The sequence below is a fragment of the Myxine glutinosa genome, chromosome 1 (assembly GCF_964187855.1).
Source record: "Myxine glutinosa chromosome 1, kmMyxGlut1.1, whole genome shotgun sequence".
In the NCBI taxonomy this organism is placed as follows: domain Eukaryota; kingdom Metazoa; phylum Chordata; class Myxini; order Myxiniformes; family Myxinidae; genus Myxine; species Myxine glutinosa.
Window position 1 is genome coordinate 378622606 of NC_136261.1, and position 26267 is coordinate 378648872.

Here is a 26267-nt window from a genome sequence, read left to right on the forward strand (position 1 = left end):
CCAAAAAATTTCACCTTAAATTATTCAGAATAAAATATTGAAAACGGCATGATTGTTATGTTTTTATGTGACCATAATATCACTTCTCCAGAAAATATAGCAATATCATGGGTATATTACACTGTTTTGACGACAACAAACTTGTAATGTGCGAGGTTGTAAAAAAACGGGGGGGGGTGCTTAACTTAATTCTTTGTGTATATATGATCTGGGGGGTATGCACCTCGTCATACATCATCACCCTGTTGTCATAATTTCTGTACCCCCCAATCATCAAGTGTGATAATTTGCCCCAACCAGGTATATGATGTAATGTATGTACGTTCCATAAAGGGTGTTGAAAGAAACATAACTAGCAAAGCCAAATGTCATTACATTCTACCTTTCAGAAGTGTAATTGTCGGCTATAAAACTCACCCAATATATAGGATAAATATGTGAGGGACAAACATACATACAGAGAGACAAACGCTGTAAACACAGGAACCAAACACGCTGTAAAAAATCGTTTGTTTAATCACGAATTTGCCAGTTCTAAAAGCCTCTTTGCGAGTTTGAAGAAGAGGAAGAAGCGCTAATGTATGGTTTATTCACGCAGCAGTTTGAACGGAAACATTTATTATTCTACAACAGTAGAATCCCTTTAGAAGGACACGGAATGAACATACAAAATTATATATACAGTCGTGATATTTTGCAAAGCAATATAAAAAAATATAAAACTACACAGATCCAACCCACAAACAACAACAACTACATCCACGATAACAATCGAGTGTTAGAAAAGATCCTTATTTTCACGTGTTTTATTTCATGTGTTTCACGTGTTTGTGTTTCACACTGAATGAAAAACGTAAAGGTAGAGCATGCAGATTGTGATACATGACAGGTTCAACGTTATGTCCAGCCTGAACGGCATAGGAATCAAAATGGCTGTGTGTTGAGTCAGCCGTAACGACATCACATCACCCCTGTCATGTGACCAGATCCTCAGCTCTGATTGGTGTATGTTTGAGGGGACATACATACATACGGACAGACAAACACTGTTCTAGACGGCTTTGTTCTATGGGCTACGCCGTAAAAACCCGATGTTGAACACGTCCTCAACCATTTATCGGACATGCATTTACCGATCTTGTTCAAACTTGGCACACAGAAAACGAATCGTGGCTTCTATATGCACATCATTTATTTTCAACATCAGATCCAAGATGGCCAACTGCCAGCCATTTTATCACTTAAACGTGTCCACAACCATTTCTCGACATGCATGGTCCGATTTTGTTCAAACTTGGCACAACGACAATACATGAGAGTATACATATGCAGAAGATTTTGTTTTGCCAAATATGTAGCAGTGGAATTCCATACATGCATGCATGGAGGATTGCAAGCATTTCTTTTAAAATCTGTGCATACCATTGTTTCACTTCCGGGAGGGATCGCAAAGTGTATGCAGCAGGGCTTCCCCTCCTGTAATAAGACGCTATCGAGACCGCTTTGCCTTGCATCCACATTAAGAAAGTACTCGTAGATAGGGAGGTTTCCAGACGATCCGTTCGGAGAGAAAAAGTGAGATTTTCAGAATTGAAAGACTTGACAGCTTGTGAAGACAGCTTGTGATTTTGTCAAGATCTGAAGAGAGGGAAGAAGCTGCACTCTGCTTGTCGAAGGATGAGTGATGTCACGGCAGAGGGTGTAGTCATCAGCAAATAAATAAAGAGTATTTTCTGGAGAGTCAGAGAGATCATTCATGAAGATCAGGAATAGGACTGGCCCCAGAACTCTGCCTTGGGAGCACTCCAGCCTTGACATGGAGAGAAGATAAAATGATTTGGTTGAATGCTGCATGTTGCCTATATGTCCAGAGAGGAGACATCATAGATCTCATGTCTTGTATTGAGGGCCTCCAACTTTTGCTGGATCCCACATGCCATTTTTCTGCTGCTTTGTGCCATCTTTACATTCCATAAACCTTAGAGTACCTGAAAGGCCCCAACCAAGATCAAGTGAAACTTAGTACTTGAATGTATCCAAAACTCTCTGCAACCTTTGTTTCCATTTGTTCATCCCTCGGTGCCTAGGCTCAAATTCGAGATTGAGGAAGTGGGGATTCATAGACTAGTGGAGCTATTTTATAATTGCAGGGATTCATCACTCAATTCGTGGACATTAGTAACAGCCTGTTGGGTTAAGGTAAACAGTTCAGTTTGAGTAAGTGGACAGAGTAGAATTGTGTTGCTGTTTGTGTATTTTAAACTTGGGAGGGAGTAGAGCATGTGGTGAGGTGGAAAGAACTGGGAAGTGGCCGTATGCTGTGTGCAGGAAGGGTGTCGGAGTGAACTCCATTCAATGTACAATGTGTGCTTTGTGGGTTCATCAAAAATGTAGTGGTCTGAGAGGGTCATTAACCAGTGTGGCAGCTACAGTCAAATGTAAGGTGTGCACAGAGGGAGCTGCAGATGGAGGAAATGTTGAGTTGGATCTTGGAGATGGCGTGAAGCTGGAAGGTGTGAAAACATTTTGCTACCTAGGAGACATGCTGAATGGAGAAGGTCGATCAGACTCGGTAACGGTTGCTGGAGTGAGATGTGCATGGAAGAAGTTTCGGGAACTGAGTGGCGTGCTGACGAGGACGGGAGTGTCGTTGAAGCTGAAGAGAAAGGTCTTACTTCCTGTCTCACTCAAACTATATCTATCGGCCTAGCTTCAATCTCTCTTTCTTGCAAACAAACATCTTACACTTTTCATACTCATTTTCACTCCTCACCTTTACATTCCCTCTCTTTTATTTCTCTTTCCTCATATTTATCAATGCAGTTATTTTATTTAAGGCCTAGCCTCGATGAGGACTATATAATCCGTAGCTGGAGCTTTCAACTTCAATAAAATTTAAATAAAAAAAAGACCTGATAATACCTTTGTAGTCGTGAGGTGCCGGAGCCATTTGCCAACGACTCATAGTCTGACTGCAACCTGGAGTGTCGTATTCCGACTGGTCTGCATTTCGTTCCGGGATAGTCGGTTCCGCCCTAATGTACCACCGTGGCTCATTCCTCAACGTTCCACCATTCCCCAGTTCTACATCGCAGGTTCATCCTGTTTCTGTTCACTAGTAGCTGAGGTTTGTCTCAAATTTGATTGGCCCGCTTCTGGGGAAGTCTTCGCCTCTTGCTGGGAGATGGTCGGTGAAAGGGGTAGCACATGACATAATTTCCCAATTATTGTTTCCTTTGGTAGATTGTTCAGGCCAGTCGTGACGAGGGAAAAACCTCCTCTTTGTTTTGCTTTTAAAATGTCCTCTGTTAAAATGACCTGAATACTGTCGATTCTGGAATGGGATTTCATGTGTCTCTTACAGTTTGATAGTGTAGAAAACGCGTTGACACACAGAGGGCACTTGTATGGACGCTCGTTGCTGTGCGTTCTCATGTGCTGCTGAAGGCGTGAAGTGTGCTTGAACCCTTTGCCACAAACGGTGCACTTGGGGCATTCTTCCTGGTGCATTTTCAGGTGCGTGTTATAATTTGAGGACCGAATAAAAGTCTTTCCGCAAATTGTGCATTCGTCACTATGGATTCGCTTGTGGGCCCAAAAGGATGACGACTGAAAGAATGCCTTACCACAAACGGTGCACTTATAAGGGGGTTCATCATTATGATCCTTCAAATGAGTACGATAGTGTGATGACTGAATAAAACCTTTCCCACAAGTTGTACACCTGTACGGGCCCTCACCATTGTGAACCCTCAAATGCATACGATAGTGTGATGACTGATTGAAACCTTTCCCCCAAGTGGAACACCTGTACGAACGCTGGCTGCTGTGGATTTTCATGTGCCCAAGACAAGATGATGACTGACTGAATGACTTTCCACAAATTGTGCACTTGTATGAACGCACACCATCACGGATCTCTGAAGGAATATTCAAACTACGTTTGTTGTTTGAACCATCGGTTGTCTGAATGGACTCTCGCTCTTGATCATTCGTCTCCGCGTCATCCTTGGTAGAGGGGATCGCTAGGTGCTCTTCTGATCTCTCTGCAAAAATCAAAGCAAAAAAAAACAAAATAAAATCAGAAACAAGAAGACATCATGCAGAGCACGATACTTGCAAAATCCAACCCCGATACACCAAATTGTCAATTTCATCAACAATCAACATTAAAATTGACGATCCTAATCAAAGCTCGGGTCAATCGGATTAAAATTGATGATTCTTCAGATGAAAATTGATATTAGAAGGTTGACCTCGAGTTGACCTTTGACCTTTGACCTCAAAATAGTTGGTTTCCCAATTCAGTGATGCACTATGCAATTGCTGTTAAATTTTGAACTCAATCGGATTAAAATTGATGCTTTTGTAGATGAAAATTTATGATTTTAGAAGTTTTGCCATGAGTTGAACTTTGACCTTTTGACCTCAAATTAGTTGCTTTCCCAATTCAGTGATGCACTATGTTAATTGGATGAAGTGACAATTTTTCAGATGAAAATTGATGAGTTTAGAAGTTTGATTCGAGTTGCCCTTTGACCTTTTGATGTTACAATAGGTGGTTTCCCAATTCAGTAATGCGCTATGTAATTGCTGTTTAATTTCCAAGTCAATAGGATGAAGAGTGACAATTTTTCAGATGAAAATTGATTATATTAGATGTTGAGTTGACCTTTGACCTTTTGACATCAAAAATAGTTGGTTTCCCAATTTAGTAACTCAATACGCAAATGTTGTTCAATTTTCAAGTCGATCAGATGAAAACTGAATTTTTTTGAAATTTGACCTCAAGATGACCTTTGACCTCAAAATCAATAGGCTTCTTCCTTATGACCAACTCTACCATCTGGTGAAGTTCAGTTTTGTCAACACATAGTCAGAAGAAGATAGAAAGGAGCTGAAGGGAACAGAACAAGTTTTAGGAAACATTTTACATGACAAGGTCCAATTATTATGAATGGTTATCGTTTAAGGAGAAGAATGTTGGAAAATAAACTAAACAGATAGAGTTCGTCAAAATGTTTCATACAATGACTGCTGCTCAGCCATGTACTGATTTATGTGAAGCAACACCAAAGAAACCAGCATGGTGGCGATGAGTCTCCATAGATAAGAAAGGGCTAACAGAGGAGAGTGGAGTGCAAATGTTTGCTGAAAGAACCTCATATATGGAGTCATTGGAGTTGGGAGGACGTTAAAAAAACTACAAAGATCTACAATATATCATGGAGGCACACAAAGCTAAATGTTCGACAAAGAGTTGTGGGAAAGCATTGAGTGCAAAGGGATAATGAGAAGGGAGTAAGAAGCATGCACTGTGGACATGTCAGAGTGAAGGAGACAATAACCAAGGGGAACACAGAAGAATCTGTAAATTTGTGAGGTTAGCGGTGATTTTCTTTTTAGACACGAGCTGAATTGGTCACATTTCTGTCAATTTCAGTATGGAGTCGGATATCTCATTTGACTGTGAGCCAGGGTTTCTGCTATGAAATAACTATTCTAAGGGACCTGTATGGTGGTTTTGTACAACATAGCTCTGTGATTGAGCTGAGAGGAGGGAGAGTCCAATTGGAGTAGGTGGAAAAAAAAAGAAAAAAAAAAAGCACGATGAAGAATTGTGTAATACCAGACGTGCCAGAAGCTTGAGAGGAGAGGAAAAATGGAAAATATGGGGAAAAGATGGAAGAAGATCAGGTTAATTATTTTACCTACTTATTAAAGAGAGCTTGATCAATGGACATCTGTAAAGGTTTTTCTTTGGGGCTTGGACATCTATGAAGGTTTTTCTCTGGGGCTTGGACATCTATAAAGGTTTTTATTTGGGGCTTTCCAGGATGTGACACTTTCATTGTTCCCAGCATTTGGGGCTTGGACATCTATAAAGGTTTTTCTTTGGGGCTTGGACATCTATAAAGGTTTTTCTTTGGGGCTTGGACATCTATAAAGGTTTTTATTTGGGGCTTGGACATTTATAAAGGTTTTTATTTGGGGCTTGGACATCTATAAAGATTTTTATTTGGGGCTTGGACATCTATAAAGGTTTTTATTTGGGGCTTGGACATCTATAAAGATTTTTCTTTGGGGCTTGGACATCTATAAAGTTTTGTATTTGGGGCTTTCCAGTATGGGACACTTTCATTGTTCCCAGGATTTGGGGCTTGGACATCCATAAAGGTTTTATCTTTGGGGCTTGGACATCGATAAAGATTTTTCTTTAGGGCTTGGACATCTATAAAGGTTTTTCTTTGGGGCTTGGACATCTATAAAGGTTTTTATTTGGGGCTTGGACATCTATAAAGGTTTTTATTTGGGGCTTGGACATCTATAAAGGTTTTTCTTTTGGGCTTTCCAGTATTTGACACTTTCATTTTTCCCAGCATTTCGGGCTTGGACATCTATTAAGGTTTTTCTTTGGGGCTTTCCAGTATTTGACACTTTCATTGTTCCCAGCATTTGGGACTTGAACATCTATAAAGGTTTTCCTTTGAGACTTGGACATTTGTAAAGCTTTTTCTTTGGGGCTTGGATATCTATAAAGGTTTTTCTTTGGGGCTTGGACATCTATAAAGGTGTTTATTTGGGGCTTGGACATCTATAAAGGTTTTTATTTGGGGCTTTCCAGTATGTGACACTTTCATTGTTTCCAGCATTTGGGGCTTGGACATCTATAAAGGTTTTTCTTTGGGGCTTGGACATCTATAAAGGTTTTTATTTGGGGCTTGAACATCTATAAAAGTTTTTATTTGGGGCTTGGACATCTATAAAGGTTTTTTTGGGGACTTGGACATCTATAAATGTTTTTCGTTGGGGCTTGGACATCTATAAAGGTTTTTATTTGGGGCTTGGACATCTATAAGGGTTTTTATTTGGGGCTTGGACATCTATAAAGATTTTTATTTGGGGCTTGGACATCTATAAAGGTTTTTATTTGGGGCTTGGACATCTATAAAGATTTATCTTTGGGGCTTGGACATCTATAAAGATTTTTATTTGGGGCTTGGACATCTATAAAGGTTTTTATTTGGGGCTTGGACATCTATAAAGATTTATCTTTGGGGCTTGGACATCTATAAAGATTTTTCTTTGGGGCTTGGACATTTATAAAGGTTTTTATTTGGGGCTTTCCAGTATGGGACACTTTCATTGTTCCCAGCATTTGGGGCTTGGACATCCATAAAGGTTTTATCTTTGAGGCTTGGACATCGATAAAGATTTTTCTTTGGGGCTTGGACATCTATAAAGGTTTTTCTTTGGGGCTTGGACATCTATAAAGGTTTTTATTTGGGGCTTGGACATCTATAAAGGTTTTTCTTTAGGGCTTTCCAGTATTTGACACTTTCATTTTTCCCAGCATTTCGGGCTTGGACATCTATGAAGGTTTTTCTTTGGGGCTTTCCAGTATTTGAGACTTTAATTGTTTCCAGCATTTTTGGGCTTAGACATCTATAAAGATATTCATGCCAACCTTCTTCAGAGAAAAACCGTACCATGTATATCTTTGGTTCAATAGAGCAAACAGGAAATGTCTCATACCTTCTTTAAATTCCATGCAATCCAAAGATCCAGGCTCAATTTTCACTCTTCTCACCATTCCTGAAAAACAATATGAACGGTGATTACAAAGTTGAACTTTATGACCCAGTACGTTTTTACATATAAGTGGAATCCTGCGCTGGACAAATGTAGGGAGAAAATTGTTAAAAGAAAAAGGGTCTCAACTCTCAGGAGAAACATGCAGAGGAGGAATGCATGATGCATGGATTTTCAGATAAAAAGGAATACAGTCTTCATGAGTGAACCAAATCTCAGATGTATAAATGGGAGAAACAACACGGTGGTTGTGGACACCACACTTCAATGTCAAAAAAGACGAGAACGACACTTCGACGTCACGACGTCGACCGATATGCCTCTGCCCACATTATTACATCATTATAATACTTGTACCAAGTTTGCTTTAAAACCATTTAGCTGTTCTCAAGTTATCACATTTTTACCTGACATGACCTCTGACCTTTGAGCTCTTGACCCCAACATTTAATCAGTTAACCTTTGCATCATTATACATACCTGTACAAAGTTTGAATTAGATAACTTCAGCCATTCTCAAGTTATAGACCTATTACAGACTTTGACTTTGACCTTTAACCCCAAAGTCTAATGATAATCTTTACATCATTATACGTACCTGTACCAAGTTTGAATTGGATCACTTCAGCCGTTCTCAAGTTATAGACATATTACAGACTTTGACCTTTGACCTCTTGACCCCAAAATATAATCAGTTCATATCTACATCATTCTACATAAGTTTACCTAATTTGGTCAGAATCCCATCACTGGTTCACAAGTTATCGTGGTAACAGGATTTTTACCTAACATGACCTCTGACCTTTGGCCTTTGACCATGTGACCCCAAAATATAATCAGTTCATCCTTTACCTCATCATACCTGCACCAAATTTGACTAAGATCCCTTCAGCCATTCTTAAGTTATTGCGGTAATGTAAACCTATCACGGACGGACGGACAGCCGGACGGACAACCTGAAAACATAATGTCCCCGGCGACTTCGTCAACGGAGGCATAAAAAGCAGGCAACTACCATCTCAGGAAGAGAAAGAAGTTGTGCTCCATATGTAAGAGAAGAGGAAGAAAGAATCAAGTTGAGTGTTAAGCTTACACTTGCAGAGGGTGACATGATTGGTGTTTCTTGTAGAATGCGTGCAACTTGTGATGGAAGGGGTTGTGCTAAAGAGGCGAGAGGATAGGATAGGAGCCCAGCAGATATGTGAAAAAATTGTGCTTTTGGTGATACAAGCATGAAATTTTGAACACTGATAGAGCATACTACTAGGAAGATTTTTGGATATAGGGGCATTCAAATCTTTTCCTAGGGACAAAATGGCGGCCATTTTAAAAATGGCCGTTTACGGATAATAAGATACACAGTACCGATGTCTATAAAACTAGATTTACTTATTGCTCAAGCACACCTATGATGTTTTTTTCACGTAAACAGGTTGTAAGATCATAATTAAATGTCAACAAACTCACATAACATTTATTTGGTCCTTATTCTTTACAAAAATAATTACTTTTTGAGCTATTTTGAGCAAACTCCAGAAACACAATGGAAATGAAGTGAAAATGCCACATTAACGCTGTGGAAGTGACTTTCACTATAAAACAGTCTACAAAACAGTCTTCCACATGTTTGTGTATATGTAACAGGTGTGTTATTCCTCCTGTATACTATCGTGTGCACTCCCCTGCACAGTGACACAGAGCTGAGCACTGGAGTGCGGCCTTAACACACTTGCACTGTTTCCTGCAACCCTTCTTGCATCCACATCTAATCAATTGTCGGCATGCCTCAGTTGCCTCTGTGAGGGTTGTCCAATATATCCCCCAGCCGTTATTACTCTGTTTCCAACCCCATTCACTTGGCGATGGGAGCTCAGGTGCGCAAATCATCATCTGGCCCCAACAAAAGCCGGCTTGGTAGGCAGCTCCCTTGATGTGTTGTCTGAGGGCTTCTTGCGTTGGTGGGATAGCCTCTATTGATCCTTATAGTCACCTAGTCTATGATAGGAAAGTTCATAAAGCTACATCAAAGTTGTTCATATAAAGGTATTGAACCAAAATTACACCCAGGAGAAATCAGATAGTCATGCAAAGTTAAATAATTAAACCGCTAGACCAGTCCTGTCTATTGCAATGGTAAACCATTTGTTCTGCCCCTTATAGGCCACCGTAGATTCCAATTTTGAACCCAGTATGAAGGTATTGCATAGCATGTACATGACAATTTATAATATGCTCATTACATTGTGTTTCAATAGCAGCACAAATGACAAGTCTGAAATAATAGGTAAATATGTCCTTCTTAGCCGCCATTTTGTAAAATGGCCGCCATTTTGGGCCAAGGAGAAATCTGGAATGCCCCTACATCCAAATTTCACTGTAAGGGTATGCCCTAACTGTGTGCCAAGTTTCATGCTTGTATCATCAAAGGCACAATTCTACCACAATTCTTCACATATCTGCCGGACTATATAAGAGATCCGGTAAAAAAAAATATATATATAGCGAGGCAACAAACCTGCCTGCAGCGAGAGATAAACGACACATGAGAAGGCACCAACAGAGAGGATATTTGACTCCATGGCTAGAAAGGAGGTTCGATAAGAGGTTCCAGCAAAAGCCTACAGGGGGGGAGCCATATTTAATGGACCTTTGCCCCAAAAACGACATATTAACCTGATTTGAGCATCTATAAAGATGCTCAAATCATAAACATATATATATGTCGGCCACACAGTCTCATTCTGTTTCAACGTTCCTTGAACATCCTGAAACGGACTGTCAGCAACTGAAATCTGCCCTCTCAAAAAATGATGGATCTTCCATCTCCTCTACATCTGATTTAGACTCTGCCTGGGAAAACCCTCACCCCCACTTATCAACCCCACAAACATATTATTGTAGCAGTTACCGCTGGGTGTACACAATCGCCTTGCACCTACCAGGGACGCGGCCAGGGAGCAATCACCATGCCGGGCTCGTCCAGGCCGCCCGGACAGGCCCAGACACGCCTCTCCCGGGCATGCCCGGACAGGCCCAGAAACGCCTCTCCCGGGCATGCCCGGACAGGCCCAGACACGCCTCTCCCGGGCATGCCCGGACAGGCCCAGACACGCCTCTCCCGGGCATGCCCGGACAGGCCCAGACACGCCTCTCCCGGGCACGCCCGGTCTCGTCTTTCCCGGGCATTCCCAGACTCGTCTTTCCAGGGCTCGCCCAGGACACCCGGGCATGCCCGCTCTCGCCTTTCCAGGGCTCGCCCAGGATGCCCGGGCATGCCCGCTCTCGCCTTTCCAGGACTCGCCCAGGACGCCCGGGCACGCCCAGCCTCGCCTTTCCAGGGCTCGCCCAGGATGCCCAGGCAGGGCCAGACTCGCCTTTCCAGGACTCGCCCTTGACGCCCGGGCATGCCCGGTCTCACATTTTCCCGGGCAAACGCTCCGGCATAATGTGTGTATATATTGCTGCACGATAAACGGGCTTTTCAGAGTACCCGAGTTTGATACGTGCAATAAAGCAACTCGGACGAATTTCCGTCTTTGGTCGCATCAATCCTTCCGACTCGCGTTGGAGCATAGCTCCTTCATTGGTGACCCCGAACATGGACACAGCAGTTGCCCTTAAACTGCCTACCTTCTGGGAGGCTCACGCAGCTGTTTGGTTCGCCCAGGCGGACTCCCAGTTCGCCCTGCGAGGCATCAGCGCTGACGACACCCGCTTCCACCATGTGGTAGCAGCGCTCGGCTCCGCCACCGCGGCCCGCGCCCTGAGCCTCCTCGAGCGCCCGCCAGCCGCTGACAAGTATGGCGCGATCAAGACGCTCCTCCTCGACGCTTTCGCCCTCTCACCGGCGGAACGCGCACGACGCCTGCTCGACCTGCCCGAGCTCGGCGACACGCGCCCGTCCGAGCGCATGGACTACATGCTCTCGTTGCTCGGTGAGCACTCTCCAGATTTTCTGTTCCGAGAGCTGTTCCTCCGCAAGGTGCCTAACCAGCTACGCCTCGCCCTGGCAGGCACGTCGATCACGGATCCCCGCGCCCTCACCAGGGAAGCCGACAAGATCTCCTCGGCAGACCAGCACATCGGAGCGGCTACCTGGAGCCCGCCACCGTCCGAGGCGACGCCCATGACGCCCGAGTGCCCTGCGCGGTTGGAGGCCGAACTGCCGGTGCAACTGGCGGCCGCCACGCCGCGCCGACCGCTTCCAACACGATGGCCGGGGCCTCCACCTGACCAGGCGTGGTGTCATTACCACGCCAGGTTCGGACACAAGGCTCGGACATGCCGACCCCCGTGCACTTTCGGCAAGTCGGGAAACGGCCGGGCCGGCGTTCATTACCAGCCATGAGCGCCGGCCACTCGGGCAACTTGCTTTTTATTAAGGACAAAGCGTCCGGGCGGCGTTTCCTCTGTGACACCGGCGCCCAACTGAGCGTCATACCCGCCTCCGAGCAGGACAGGCAGAATGCCATTTGCGGCCCCTCCTTGGTCGCTGCTAATGGATTGGCCATACGCACCTTCGGCCCGCACAACGTCACCCTCTGCTTCGGCAGCCAGCGCTTTCAGTGGACCTTTGTGACCGCAAGCTTCACCATGGCTTTGCTGGGCGCCGATTTCCTCTGCGCGCATGGGCTGCTGGTCGACGTCAAATGGCGTCGCCTTGTCAACGCCGAGACCTTCAGCTCCCTGGCATGTACGATGAGCAGCTCCGCGCCGACCGAACTGGCATGCGCCCTCCCGACGGCGAACGAGTTCGCTCGCCTGCTCGCGGAATTCCCGGCCCTCACGCGGCCGACGTTTTCGGCCGTCGCAGTGCGACATGGGATCGAGCACCACATACCCACTACAGGCCCGCCGGTCTACGCCAGAGCCTGCCGCCTCGACCCGGCCAAGCTCGCCGTGGCCAAAGCCGAGTTCGACGCGTTGGAGCGCCTCGGCATCGTGCGGCGCTCCGATAGCGCGTGGGCCTCACCACTGCACATCGTGCCAAAGCTGGGGGGCGGATGGCGCCCGTGTGGCGACTACCGCCGCCTCAACGACGCTACCACCCCCGACAGGTATCCGATCCCGCACATCCAAGACTTTTCCGCCCGTTTGGCGGGACGGGTTATTTTTTCAAAAATTGACCTGATACGGGGATACCACCAGGTACCTGTCAGGCCGGCCGACGTCCCAAAAACGGCCGTCATCACGCCGTTCGGCCTGTTCGAATTTTTGAGGATGCCGTTGGGCCTCAAGAACGCGGCCCAGGCGTTCCAATGCTTGATGGACGGCGTGCTGCGCGACCTGCCATTTCTTTTCGTCTATCTGGACGACATCCTCGTCACCAGCACGTCCCGGGCCGAGCACCTCCTCCACCTCCGAATGCTTTTCGGACGCCTCAGCGAGGACGGCTTAATTGTCAACCCGGCCAAATGCCACTTCGGCACGACGACGGTTGACTTTTTGGGCCACCGCATCACCAAGACTGGGTCCATGCTGCTGCCGACCAAGGTCGAGGCCATCACCAAGTTCCCACGTCCCTGCTCCATCAAGGCCCTGCAAGAGTTCCTTGGCATGGTGAATTTTTATCACCGATTCGTGCCCTGCGCTGCTCAGCTCATGCGGCCCCTTTACGAAGCCATCCGGGGCAAGCCGGCCAAGCATGACATTGTTTGGTCTGCGACCATGGACACAGCATTCACGGGCGCAAAGCGGGCCCTCGCCGACGCAACGCCGCTGGCTCACCCGGTGTTCAACGCTCCCATCGCCCTCACTACGGACGCCTCCAACTACGCGGTGGGCGCCGTCCATGAACAATGGGTGAACGGGGTTTGGCAGCCACTCGCTTTTTTCAGCCGGCAACTCTGGCCGAACGAGTTAAATTACAGCACGTTTGACCGTGAGCTCCTCGGTCTATTCCTGGCCGTTCGCCATTTCCGCCACCTCCTGGAGGGCCGCCCGTTCATGGCTTTCGTCGACCACAAGCCATTGGTTTACGCAATGGCCAAAGTCACGGAGCCGTGGTCGGCCCGCCAGCAGCGCCACCTCTCCGCCGTGTCAGAATTTACCACGGACATCCGGCACGTCGCCGGCAAAGACAACGCCGTGGCCGACTGTCTTTCTCGGGCCAGCGCGAACGCGGTCCACCTCGGCATGGACTTCGCGCTCATGGCGGCCGACCAAACCACCGACACCGCGGTGCAGGGCCTCCGGGCGGCGGACACGGGCCTCGGCCTGGCCGACATCCCCTTCGCGGACACTGTCCTGCTCTGCGATATCTCACAAGGCCAGCCTCGCCCCATCGTGCCCGTTACCTGGCAGCGCCGCGTCTTCGCCTCCATCCACGGCCTTTCTCACCCGGGCCGGAAAGCTTCTCAGAAGCTGGTGTCGACGCGTTTCATCTGGCACGGCCTTCGACGGGACGTCTGCGACTGGGCCAACGCCTGCACGGCCTGCCAGCGGGCCAAGGTCCACCGCCACACCCAGGCCCCGCTGGCACCTTTCACCGTGCCCGAACGGCGTTTCGACCACGTCAACGTGGACCTGGTTGGCCCCCTTCCCCCTTCGCGGGGTATCACACACCTGCTCACCATGGTGGACAGGACCACCAGGTGGCCGGAGGCCGTTCCCCTCATTTCCACCACCACCGCCGATGTGGCACAGGCTTTCATCGCAACCTGGGTCGCCCGTTTCGGCGCACCGGCGGACATCTCTTTGGACCGCGGTCCGCAGTTCACCTCCGAGCTGTGGGGCGCGGTCGCCCGCAACCTGGGAGTCCAGCTCCACCATACCACGGCCTACCACCCCCAAGCCAATGGGTTGTGTGAGCGTTTTCACCTCTCCATGAAGGCCGCGCTCATGGCCGACCTTCAGGACGACGGTTGGGCCGACCGGCTGCCGTGGGTCCTTTTGGGCCTCCGCACGGCCCCCAAGGAGGACCTCCAGGCGTCCACCGCCGAGCTCGTCTACGGCCAGCTGCTCTGCGTCCCGGGCGAGTTCGTGCCCGACGCTCCCAGTCCCTGGTCCACAGCTCGCCAGCGCTCGGACCTCCAGGAGGCCGCCCGATTATTTGCCCCCGTGCCAACGTCCCGCCACGGTGGCCCCCAGTCCTACGTCCCCCCAGCGCTTCGCACAGCGGAGTACGCCTTTGTGCGTCATGACGCACACCGGGGGCCACTCCGGCCGCCGTACGACGGGCCCTTCTGGGTCCTGCGACGGGACGCCAAGTCATTCGTCATCGACTTCGGCGGCCGGTCGGACCGGATTTCAGTGGACCACCTCAAGCCGGCGCACGTGGACGTTGACCAACCACCATGGTTGGCCCTTCCTCCACGGCGAGGCCGCCCCCCGTCCACAGTTCCCCCCGCTCAACCACCCACCACCACATTGGACCCCCCCCCCCCCATGACCCTCCAGGGGTCGCTTCGGCCGGGTCATCAGGACCCCCCTTAAATTGACCCTGCCGGTGCAGGTCGATTCTGGAGGGGCGCGTATAGCGGTTACCGCTGGGTGTACACAATCGCCTTGCACCTACCAGGGATGCGGCCAGGGAGCAATCACCATGCCGGGCTCCTCCAGGCCGCCCGGACAGGCCCAGACGCGCCTCTCCCGGGCATGCCCGGACAGGCCCAGACGCGCCTCTCCCGGGCATGCCCGGACAGGCCCAGACGCGCCTCTCCCGGGCATGCCCGGACAGGCCCAGACGCGCCTCTCCCGGGCATGCCCGGACAGGCCCAGACGCGCCTCTCCCGGGCATGCCCGGACAGGCCCAGACGCGCCTCTCCCGGGCATGCCCGGACTCGCTGTTCCCGGGCTCGCCCGAGCCTCCCGGGCACGCCCGGTCTCGTCTTTCCCGGGCATGCCCAGACTCGCCTTTCCAGGGCTCTCCCAGGACGCCCGGGCATGCCCGCTCTAGCCTTTCCAGGACTCACCCAGAATGCCCGGGCACGCCCAGCCTCGCCTTTCCAGGGCTCGCCCAGGATGCCCGGGCAGGTCCAGACTCGCCTTTCCAGGACTCGCCCTTGACGCCTGGGCATGCCCGGTCTCGCTTTTCCCGGGAAAACGCTCCGGCATAATGTGTATATATATTGCTGCCCAATAAACGGGCTTTTCAGAGTACCCGAGTTTGATACGTGCAATAAAGCAACTCGGCCGAATTTCCGTCTTTGGTCGCGTCAATCCTTCCGACTCGCGTTGGAGCATAGCTCCTTCATTATTTCCCTTCTCTCCCCTAAACCATATCAACTGCCAAACATCCTTCCTTGCCCTCCCCACTCCGTGAACTTATTTCTCTCTTCCATCCTCGCACCAGGGCTTCCATCAGCCCTGGTGTTGGGCTAGCGGCTAGGGCGCCAGCTTAGGTTCCGAGGATCCTGGGTTCGAATCCCGGTCGATCGCTGAATTAACGCCAGGGGGGTTGACTCAGCCTGTCATCCTTCCGAGGTCAGCTAATTGAGTATCAGTTCACTGGTAATTCCCTGTGTGTCGTAAAAAGGCGACAAACAGGGTTGGCGGCAGAAAGGGCATCCGGCCGTAAAACATTGCTTCAAAAAGGGGACCAAAAAACAACAACAACCACGGTCCCCGAAAAAGGCCAACCCCCGCTTTGCGGGGAAAAATGGCCTCTAAACGTTGGTTTTTATCCTCGCTTTACTTTTCCAAATTAAAATTTCCTCAAATGAGCTGCAACCCCCAATTACCAAGCGCGCATAGTAATGAGATAGTATATTTTGAAAGAAAACACATGTATAAAATTGGCGTGACATGCAAGAGAAAGCCATTCCCTTCCCACAACTTACCATCATCGAGGTCTCTTCCCATCTCTTCAGAATTCACATCCTCTACTTTAATCCGCAGGATTTCAAATCCTTCCACCTTCACTTCCTTTACACGATCAGCTGTAACAGGCAGTTCATGACCTGCATGTGTATTACAAAAAATAGCCAATTGCAAAACATAAATTTGTTATCCAGATGTCAAAAAATATAAATGTTTATTCCGCTACAAACACATTATATAAGTTTTTTTTTTAACTCAGGAAAAAAAAATCATGAGGATTTTATAAGAGAATACGGGTACTCTTTACAAAGTATGGGAAGGTACCAAGACTGCTTTTAATGAAACATCACTATTATTCAAAGAAGAATGGCGAATTAAATTGAAGAAATATTTGACGAAGCGCAGACTGGATTTCGACCAGGAAGATCAACAATTGATCAATTATTCACATCAAGACATAATAGAAAAATACCTGTAAATGAACACGAATGTATATTTCTGTTATATAGACTTTGAAAAAGCATTCGACTCTGTGTGGCAAGATGGCTTATGAAGGGCACTTAATTTCTTCGGCTTCCCTATTAAAATCACCATGCTGGGCCTTCAGAAAGTATTCACCCCACTTGACTTTTTTCACGTTTTGTTGTTACAGCCTGAATTTAAAATAGATTAAATTGAGATTTTTTTTTGTCACTGATCTACACATAATACCCCACAATGTCAAAGTGGAATATATATTTTAGAATTTTTTACAAAATAATTAAGAATGAAAAGCTGAAATGTCTTTAGTCAATAAGTATTCAACCCCTTTGCGATGACAATCCAAATTGAGCTCAGATGCATCCAATTTCCTTTGATCATCCTTGAGATGAGGTCCCACAGTTGACAGTGCATTTCAGAGCAGAAACTAATGAAGTCCAAGGAACTTTCCGTAGAATTTGGAGATGTGCACCAGGTGGGTTAACTCAGAATTGTGAGGAGGCATAGATCTGGGGAAGGGTAGAAAACAATTTCAATATTGATGGACGTTCTTAAGAGCACAGTGAGGTCAATCATTAGGAAATGGAAAGAATAGGGAACTACGCAAACACTTCCTAGAGTTTGCCATCCAACCAAACTGAGCAACCGGGCAAGAAGGGGCAAGTTCAGGGAGATGACCAAGAACCCAATGACCACTATGACACAAATACATACAAGTCCCTTGGCTGAGATTGGTGAACCTGCAGGAAGGACAACAGTCTGTGCAGCACTTCACAAATCTAGGTTTTATAGGAGAGTGGCCAGACGGAAGCCACTCCTGAGAAAAGGCACAAAACAGCATGCCTGGAGTTTGCAAAAAGGCACGTGAAAGACTGAGAGCATGAGGCAAAAGATTATGTGGTCTGATGAGACTAAAATTGAACTCTTTGGCGTGAATGTAAAGCGCTACATCTAGCGGAAACTGAGAACACCTCATCACCCATCTAACACCATCTATACCATGAAGCATGGTGGTGGCAGCATCATGTTAAGGGGATGCTTTTCAGGAGCAGGGACTGGGAGACATGTGAGGATAAAGGGAACAACGAATGAAGCCAAATACAGGCAAATCCTTGAGGAAAACCTGCTTCAGAATGCAAAAGACCTTGGACTGCGGAAAAGATTTACGTTCCAACAGGAAATAACCCCAAGCATAAAGCCAAAGCAACACTGGAATGGCTTCAGAACTAGAACGTGAAAGTCCTTGAGTGGCCCAGCCAAAGCCCAGACTTGAATCCCATTGAGAATCTGTGGAAAGACTTGAAGATTGGTGTTCACCGACGCTCTCCATCCAACTTGACTAAGCTTGAACAAATTTGCAAGGAAGAATGGGAGAAACTCCCCAAATCCAGATGCAAAGCTGATACAGACATACCCAAGAAGACTCAAAGTTGTAATCACTGCCAAAGGCGCTTCTATGAAGTATTGACTCAAGGGGTTGAATACTTATATACTTATATATAACTCAAAGTTCCACATTCACTTTCACTTTCCCCAGATCCCTTTTTTGAAATACCAACTTCTTTACTGGAATTCCTTGCAGTGTCCATGTGTTTTATTCTTCTCCCACCATCCCCCCCCCCCCCCTGGTCCCACGCCTCCTCCCCCCAAGCCCTCTCCCTCCCACAGACTTCCCGATGTCCCTGCTCTCAAATGTTGTGTTTGTGTCCTTCCCCCTCTCTCCCCATTTTGTCTACCACTCCCCTTATTATATGTTTTATGTGTCCGTTTTTTTTTTTGTGATTAATGTCAGCTCTTACGCGAGCCTCGATCTTGTATAAAAATAATAAAAAAAATCCTCACGTCGTCAGGTATGCAAGGCTGTTATCATTGGCTAAGGACCACAATCCTGTACAGGTTGCCACTCCATCCCAGGATACTCGACTGGATCACCCCCAACAAGTTGTAACTCATTTTACCAACTTCAGAAGGATGACAGGCTGAGTTAACCCACCTGGTGCATGGCTCGGGCTTGAACTCAAGACTGAGATCCTAAGTGTTGTTGTCCAAACTTGCATTTGTCCAAATGGTATTTGGCTGCATTTCACTGGTAAGCCAAATGATCGAATATGATCCTGATAGAGGATCTTTGTGATCGAAATACCTTCCACTGGTAAGCCAAATTCACCTTACTACATGTTGTTTAAAAAAAAAAGAAAACTCGCTTTCGTGAGGTGGGATCATAGGTGAAAAACAGATCATGATGGACAGGCTTAATGAGTGCTTTATCCATTTTGATATTCACAAGAATGTTGTTGTTCCTTGCCAATGCTTTGAGAGTAATCCTTGTAGTACCATTAGGTAATATTCACCCGCTTTTGATTTTGTTTGCTAACCTTGGGGCTTCCTTGTCTAGTTGTGTGCTTGCTTTATTTATGAAGATGATATCTTCCAGGACAAAAGGCATGACTTCCAATGGGAAGGAGAAGCACACGCTGAAGGTGAGGGTGCTGGGTGGAGAGGTTAGCTGCTGTGGCCAATATTCATGTCAAAGAGAGAATATTCATGTTAAAAGAAGCCTCCGCTTGGGGGGAGGAGGCAAGTGTACAGTGAGTGCGAGATGGGGTGGGGGGTGGGGGGACGTGAGGGTGCAGCAAGTGTAGGCAGGGGAGATGAGAATGCTGTGACTACAGGCAGGAGGGGTGATGGTGCAGAAAGTGCAGGCAGGAGGGGAAGGGATGATGATGCGAGTGCAGGCGTGGGGCAGGGGGGTGGGGAGGTGGTAAGGAAGGGGTGAGTGGAGGGAGGGGTAAGGGTACAGAGAGTGAAGGTGAGGGTGTGAATGTGCAGTGAGTGCAGGTCATACATACAGGGTGTTCCAAAAAGACAAGGATAAATTTAGTTGTAAATATATTTAGTACCTCCAATGATACAATGATACACTTTGTTTTATATGATACAGAAACTCAAAGTTTTCTTTATCTTCAGGTGTGGTGGTTTAATGTAAAATAAAATGGCGACTCCACAGGAGAAAGCTTAGTGCGTCGCATGGTTCATCGAGACGAGATCCGACACGCAAGTTCAGCGTAATGTTGTGCAAAGTATGGAAGGAATCCGCCATCGCAGACTCATATCAGATAGTGGTACAAGGGGTTTAAGGAGACTGGAAGTTGTCAGAAACAGAAAAGTACCGGTCGACCAAGAACAAGTGCAGCAGACGTTGAACAGTGCATGAATCATTTCAAAAAGTCCCAGAAAAACAATCCAATGCGCATCGAGAGAACTGGGACGACCAACCCCCACTGTACACAGGATTTTGCATAAAGGACTGAATCTCTGTGCCTACAAGGTGCAGATTCTGCAGGAACTCAAACCAAATGATGGGGCCAAACGCAAGGTGTTTGTCTTGCAAATGCTCAGTCGCATAGAGGATGATGGAGTTTATCTGAAAAAGGCCATGTTCACACACGAAGCTTGCTTTCATGTATCGGGGAAGGTCAACAGGCACAATGTGAGGATCTGTGGCTCTGAAACCCCCCACATGGTCATTGAACACATACGTGACAGTCCAAAGGTCAATGTGTGGTGTGGCCTTCTCCATGACCACTTGGTGAGTCTGTTTTTCTTTGCGGAGGATACAGTGACCTCAACAATTTACATGAACATGCTGGAAGGATTCACCTTCCCACAGATTGAAGACCTGCAACCCGATATCATTATTCAACAGGCCAGCACTCCCCTCATTGGGCCATTGTCGTTCAAGTGACTCTGTATATCCTTTGGGGTATTCAAACAAGGAGTTGTTGTAAATAAAGATAAAGACCTTTTGTGAATGTTAATTTATTTTTTTTTTGCTATTTTGCTGTCGGTGACATGCTGACAGCAATTCACGTGCTCCCTCCATGTCATGTTTGGAAACTACTTTTGATTGATTATAAAATGTGTAAAAAGCCAAATAAAATAATGTAGCACACCTGGTCAGTATGGTCTTGATAAATGATGGAAAAATGTGTGCGAAAAATGTGGGTGTGTGGGATATTTCCCTAAATGTTGTTGATAACTCTGTCTGGTCTCAATCTTCGCTCAGAAAGTTTGATGGAAAGACCATGAATCAACAGGATCTACAGCTGAGATGGATGTAAAGATCCTGGATCAGGAGGGTCTGCAGCTGAGATGGATGTAAAGATCCTGGATCAGGAGGATCTGCCACTGAGATGGATGTAAAGACCCTTGATCAGCAGTATCTACAGATGAGATGATGAAAATATCCTGGATCAGGAGGGTCTGCAGCTAAGATGGATGTAAATATCCTGGATCAGGAGGGTCTGCAGCTAAGATGGATGTAAATATCCTGGATCAGGAGGGTCTGCAGCTGAGATGGATGTAAAGATCCTGGATCAAGAGGATCTGCAGCTGAGATGGATGTAAAGATCCTGGATCAGGAGGGTCTGCAGCTAAGATGGATGTAAATATCCTGGATCAGGAGGGTCTGCAGCTGAGATGGATGTAAAGATCCTGGATCAGGAGGGTCTGCAGCTGAGATGGATGTAAAGATCCTGGATCAGGAGGGTCTGCAGCTAAGATGGATGTAAATATCCTGGATCAGGAGGGTCTGCAGCTGAGATGGATGTAAATATCCTGGATCAGGAGGGTCTGCAGCTGAGATGGATGTAAAGATCCTGGATCAGGAGGGTCTGCAGCTGAGATGGATGTAAATATCCTGGATCAGGAGGGTCTGCAGCTAAGATGGATGTAAATATCCTGGATCAGGAGGGTCTGCAGCTGAGATGGATGTAAAGATCCTGGATCAAGAGGATCTGCAGCTGAGATGGATGCAAAGATCCTGGATCAGGAGGGTCTGCAGCTGAGATGGATGTAAAGATCCTGGATCAGGAGGGTCTGCAGCTAAGATGGATGTAAAGATCCTGGATCAAGAGGATCTGCAGCTGAGATGGATGTAAAGATCCTGGATCAAGAGGATCTGCAGTTGAGATGGATGTAAAGATCCTGGATCAAGAGGGTCTGCAGCTGGGATGGATGTAAAGACCCTGGATCAGAGGGTCTGCAGCTGAGATGGATGTAAATATCCTGGATCAGGAGGGTCTGTAGCTAAGATGGATGTAAATATCCTGGATCAGGAGGGTCTGTCGCTAAGACGGATGCAAAGATCCTGGATTAGGGAGGGTCTGTAGCTAAGATGGATGTAAAGATCCTGGATCAGGATAGTCTGCAGCTGAGATGGATGTAAAGATCCTGGATCAGGAGGGTCTGTAGCTATGATGGATGTAAAGATCCTGGATCAGGAGGGTCTGCAGCTGAGATGGATGTAAATATCCTGGATCAGGAAGGTCTGCAGCTGAGATGGATGTAAATATCCTGGATCAGGAGGGTCTGCAGCTGAGATGGATGTAAATATCCTGGATCAGGAGGGTCTGCAGCTGAGATGGATGTAAATATCCTGGATCAGGAGGGTCTTCAGCTGAGATGGATGTAAATATCCTGGATCAGGAGGGTCTGCAGCTGAGATGGATGTAAATATCCTGGATCAGGAGGGTCTTCAGCTGAGATGGATGTAAATATCCTGGATCAGGAGGGTCTGCAGCTGAGATGGATGTAAATATCCTGGATCAGGAGGGTCTGCAGCTGAGATGGATGAAAAGATCATGGATCTGGAGGGTCTGCAGCTGAGATGGATGTAAAGATCATGGATCAGGAGGGTCTGTAGCTAAGATGGATGTAAATATCCTGGATCAGGAGGGTCTGCAGCTGAGATGGATGTAAAGATCCTGGATCAGGAGGGTCTGCAGCTGAGATGGATGTAAATATCCTGGATCAGGAGGGTCTGGAGCTAAGATGGATGTAAATATCCTGGATTAGGAGGGTCTGCAGCTGAGATGGATGTAAATATCCTGGATCAGGAGGGTCTGCAGCTGAGATGGATGTAAATATCCTAGATCAGGAGGGTCTGGAGCTAAGATGGATGTAAAGATCCTGGATCAGGAGGGTCTGCAGATGAGATGGATGTAAATATCCTGGATTAGGAGGGTCTGCAGCTGAGATGGATGTAAATATCCTGGATCAGGAGGGTCTGCAGCTGAGATGGATGTAAATATCCTGGATCAGGAGGGTCTGCAGATGAGATGGATGTAAATATCCTGGATCAGGAGGGTCTGCAGATGAGATGGATGTAAATATCCTGGATTAGGAGGGTCTGCAGCTGAGATGGATGTAAATATCCTGGATCAGGAGGGTCTGCAGATGAGATGGATGTAAAGATCCTGGATCAGGAGGGTCTGTAGCTGAGATGGATGTAAAGATCCTGGATCAGGAGGGTCTGCAGCTGAGATGGATGTAAATATCCTGGATCAGGAGGGTCTGCAGATGAGATGGATGTAAATATCCCGGATCAGGAGGGTCTGCAGCTGAGATGGATGTAAATATCCTGGATCAGGAGGGTCTGGAGCTAAGATGGATGTAAATATCCTGGATCAGGAGGGTCTGCAGATGAGATGGATGTAAATATTCTGGATCAGGAGGGTCTGCAGATGAGATGGATGTAAATATCCTGGATTAGGAGGGTCTGCAGCTGAGATGGATGTAAATATCCTGGATCAGGAGGGTCTGCAGCTGAGATGGATGTAAATATCCTAGATCAGGAGGGTCTGGAGCTAAGATGGATGTAAAGATCCTGGATCAGGAGGGTCTGCAGATGAGATGGATGTAAATATCCTGGATCAGGAGGGTCTGTAGCTGAGATGGATGTAAAGATCCTGGATCAGGAGGGTCTGCAGCTGAGATGGATGTAAATATCCTGGATCAGGAGGGTCTGCAGATGAGATGGATGTAAATATCCTGGATCAGTAGGGTCTGTAGCTGAGATGGATGTAAAGATCCTGGATCAGGAGGGTCTGCAGCTGAGATGGATGTAAATATCCTGGATCAGGAGGGTCTGCAGATGAGATGGATGTAAATATCCTGGATCAGTAGGGTCTGTAGCTGAGATGGATGTAAAGATCCTGGATCAGGAGGGTCTGCAGCTGAGATGGATGTAAATATCCTGGATCAGGAGGGTCTGCAGATGAGATGGATGTAAATATCCTGGATCAGGAAGGACTGTAACTGAGATCCTTTTGATATCATACCTTTGTTGTTTAATAAAAAAAACAGCCTGAGCAGCTAATATTGTTTTGTTTTGTTTTGAGAGATTCAAACTTGCCCACGGTTAATCCGACTGATCCTGGAATTCGGCTTGTGATTGGAATGCCGGGAATGTGATGCCTCAGGATCATCGTGATAATAAAAACCCCTATTGAGTCTTGTGTAAGTGAATACCACGATCAAGGTAAAGGTTTATTTTACCTGAACAATAATTATAGTTCCAGTGGGATAATAATATAACATTGTCCGTCATCATCCCAAGGCCCATGGAGTCGGACAAAGGCTTTAAGCCTCATATGCATGGATGCCGTGATTTAAACACGATGGATATCGACATATACAAGTATCAAAACGTGTGTAGACTCTGGTTAGGACATTAAATCAACATTAAAACACAACGTGAGGCATATATAAGGATTCTACATAATGGAATCACAGTGAGTGCGAGTACGGAATACCGGGATCCATTGGATGAGGAAACATTCGCAGGAAGAAGAGGAACCCGGAAGAGCTGCCTGCTGCGATCGTGTTGTTGGCTGTTGTGTTGTAATATGGAGATGTGAAGCGAGGGAGAAGCTGCGTCCGGAGGCGGAAGAGAGCGTTATTTCTGAGGCGACCTGTCGTGAGGCAATGCCGCGCTCAGGCCGAAGAGCGGCGCGAAGAGAGATCCACGGAACGTTTCCATGATAACCAATAACTGACGGAACGCGATCGTGAGAGGTCGAGGGACGTCACAATGGTCACATTCTAATGCAAATCACACGTGGGGTGCTTTTTCACGAATTGCAATAACTATCAGAGAACCCACCAACGGGGCGATCCCACACGTTCTTCTGATGCATACGTCTATTTGGGCGGTGTATAGGCTACTGATAACTGCCTCAAATGCTCCCGGTGAAAGAAAAAAATAAATGCGAAGCGAAAGTCAAGGTTAGGCATTGGTCAGCGTACGTGTGGTGTGATGCGACTCCTCATGGAGAATTTTATTTATTTATAATTTGACGTCATAGGTCATCTGGTACAGGCGCCATCTTGGAAATATCGAAAAGCGTCTCTACATCTCCAAAACCACTCCATGGAAAAAATTGAAACATGTTTCATTGTTTTGAACTCCACATGGGGAATATGATATGTTAATGATGACGTCATAATTTGACCAGTACAACGATTGATCCGATCAGTATGGATTTTTTTTTCCTCTGCAATTGTTTATTCCGATTAACACGAAATTTTCACCATAGGAACGCCTCTGCCTGTAGAATTTTAGTGATAATTATGATGTCATAGGTCACGTGGTACGGGCACTATCTTGGAAAGACTTCGCACCTCTATATCTCTGAAACCGCTCCATGGAAAAATTTAAACGTGAAAATTGAAAATTGAAAAATTGGAAAAATTGTAAAGAACTACCCATGGGGAACGATGACGTCATTCGTTCTTCAATTATGACGTCATAATTCGACAGGGACAATACTTGGTGTGATCAGTTTGAATTTTTGTTGAGCATGATCTACGAAACAATTATATTAGAGGATATATACTTATGATGTCATCACTCACGTGGTCTAGCAGCTATATTGGATCAAAGAAAAAAACCTCCAAAAACAGAAGAGTTGGCTCGCACCAAGTTGACAGCGCAGCGTACGTATTTGATGAATACCATCTGGTTTTACTTTATTTACTGATTTTAACAACTATTGAGATTGCTCTCGTTGTTTCGTATGCAGCCTGTGGCTGCTGATTGCATCATTTTCTGGAAGCACGGCTGTGCCACTGATTCAGTGCCCCCCTGGTATCAGCAAGCTGGTACACATTTTGCAAACCCCAGAGGGATGCCAGGCTGAGTCAACCCACCTGGTGTTAGTTCAACGGCCTGAACGGGGGTTTGAGCTCAGGACCCTAAGATCTCAAGCCAGCCACCAACTCCAGGCCACTTAAATAGTGAGTTATGAACCTGCAGATTGAAGAGAAGATAATAATATTGTTACGGATCTGGGACGACGGCGCTCCCCTTGCCAAGGGGGGTTAACCCCTTGTCCTTTATACTGGCCGTCGCCGATCCTGAAGGTATGACGTCACGCCCGGTCAGCGCTGGGTAGGGTATTAGGCCTATCCGTCCTATGACCTAAGTACCAGCGCCTTCCGGGACGCAAGGAAACACCCCCCGCCCGTGCCGCAGTGTAATTTGTTTGGTTGCGCCGAGCGAGCGAACTGCGGCGTGGGCTGTTAACAATGACTAACCCAATTGCGGAGCTTTGGCCGAAATCGCACCACAGGAACTCAATTGGGAAATCACT

At 47.0% G+C, this 26267-nt stretch overlaps 2 protein-coding genes across 7 annotated transcripts in view; one reads left to right on the plus strand and one right to left on the minus strand.

The window, feature by feature from the left end:
- The window catches only part of LOC137415872 (E3 ubiquitin/ISG15 ligase TRIM25), a 732877-nt gene that overhangs the window by 457479 nt on the left and 249131 nt on the right, over window positions 1-26267 (plus strand). The window lies entirely within an intron of this gene.
- Window positions 1175-24812, minus strand: LOC137415826 (uncharacterized). 3 transcript variants are annotated; one of them, XM_068101348.2, is made up of 4 exons: window positions 24429-24812; window positions 16374-16493; window positions 7537-7596; window positions 1175-4046 (listed from the first exon to the last, which is right to left on the minus strand). In XM_068101348.2, exons 1-4 carry the CDS (start codon window positions 24451-24453, stop codon window positions 3085-3087), a joined length of 1167 nt encoding a protein of 388 aa, XP_067957449.2. In that variant the 5' UTR covers window positions 24454-24812; the 3' UTR covers window positions 1175-3084. The 3 variants fall into 3 exon arrangements, with proteins under 3 accessions (XP_067957449.2, XP_067957458.2, XP_067957464.2); XM_068101357.2 differs by having other exon boundaries at window positions 16374-16472; window positions 24429-24672; XM_068101363.2 differs by lacking the exons at window positions 16374-16493; window positions 24429-24812 and adding an exon at window positions 8687-8721.

What these genes read in the sequence shown, in the direction of transcription:
- LOC137415826 (XM_068101348.2), bottom strand. Translation starts at nt 24,453, where the DNA reads ATGTTTCCTCATCCAATGGATCCCG. An exon ending in TCCTCATCCAATGGATCCCG is followed by an intron (nt 16,494 to 24,428) that starts GTATTCCGTACT and finishes ATACACATGCAG; the next exon opens with GTCATGAACTGCCTGTTACA. An exon ending in GGGAAGAGACCTCGATGATG is followed by an intron (nt 7,597 to 16,373) that starts GTAAGTTGTGGG and finishes ATTGTTTTTCAG; the next exon opens with GAATGGTGAGAAGAGTGAAA.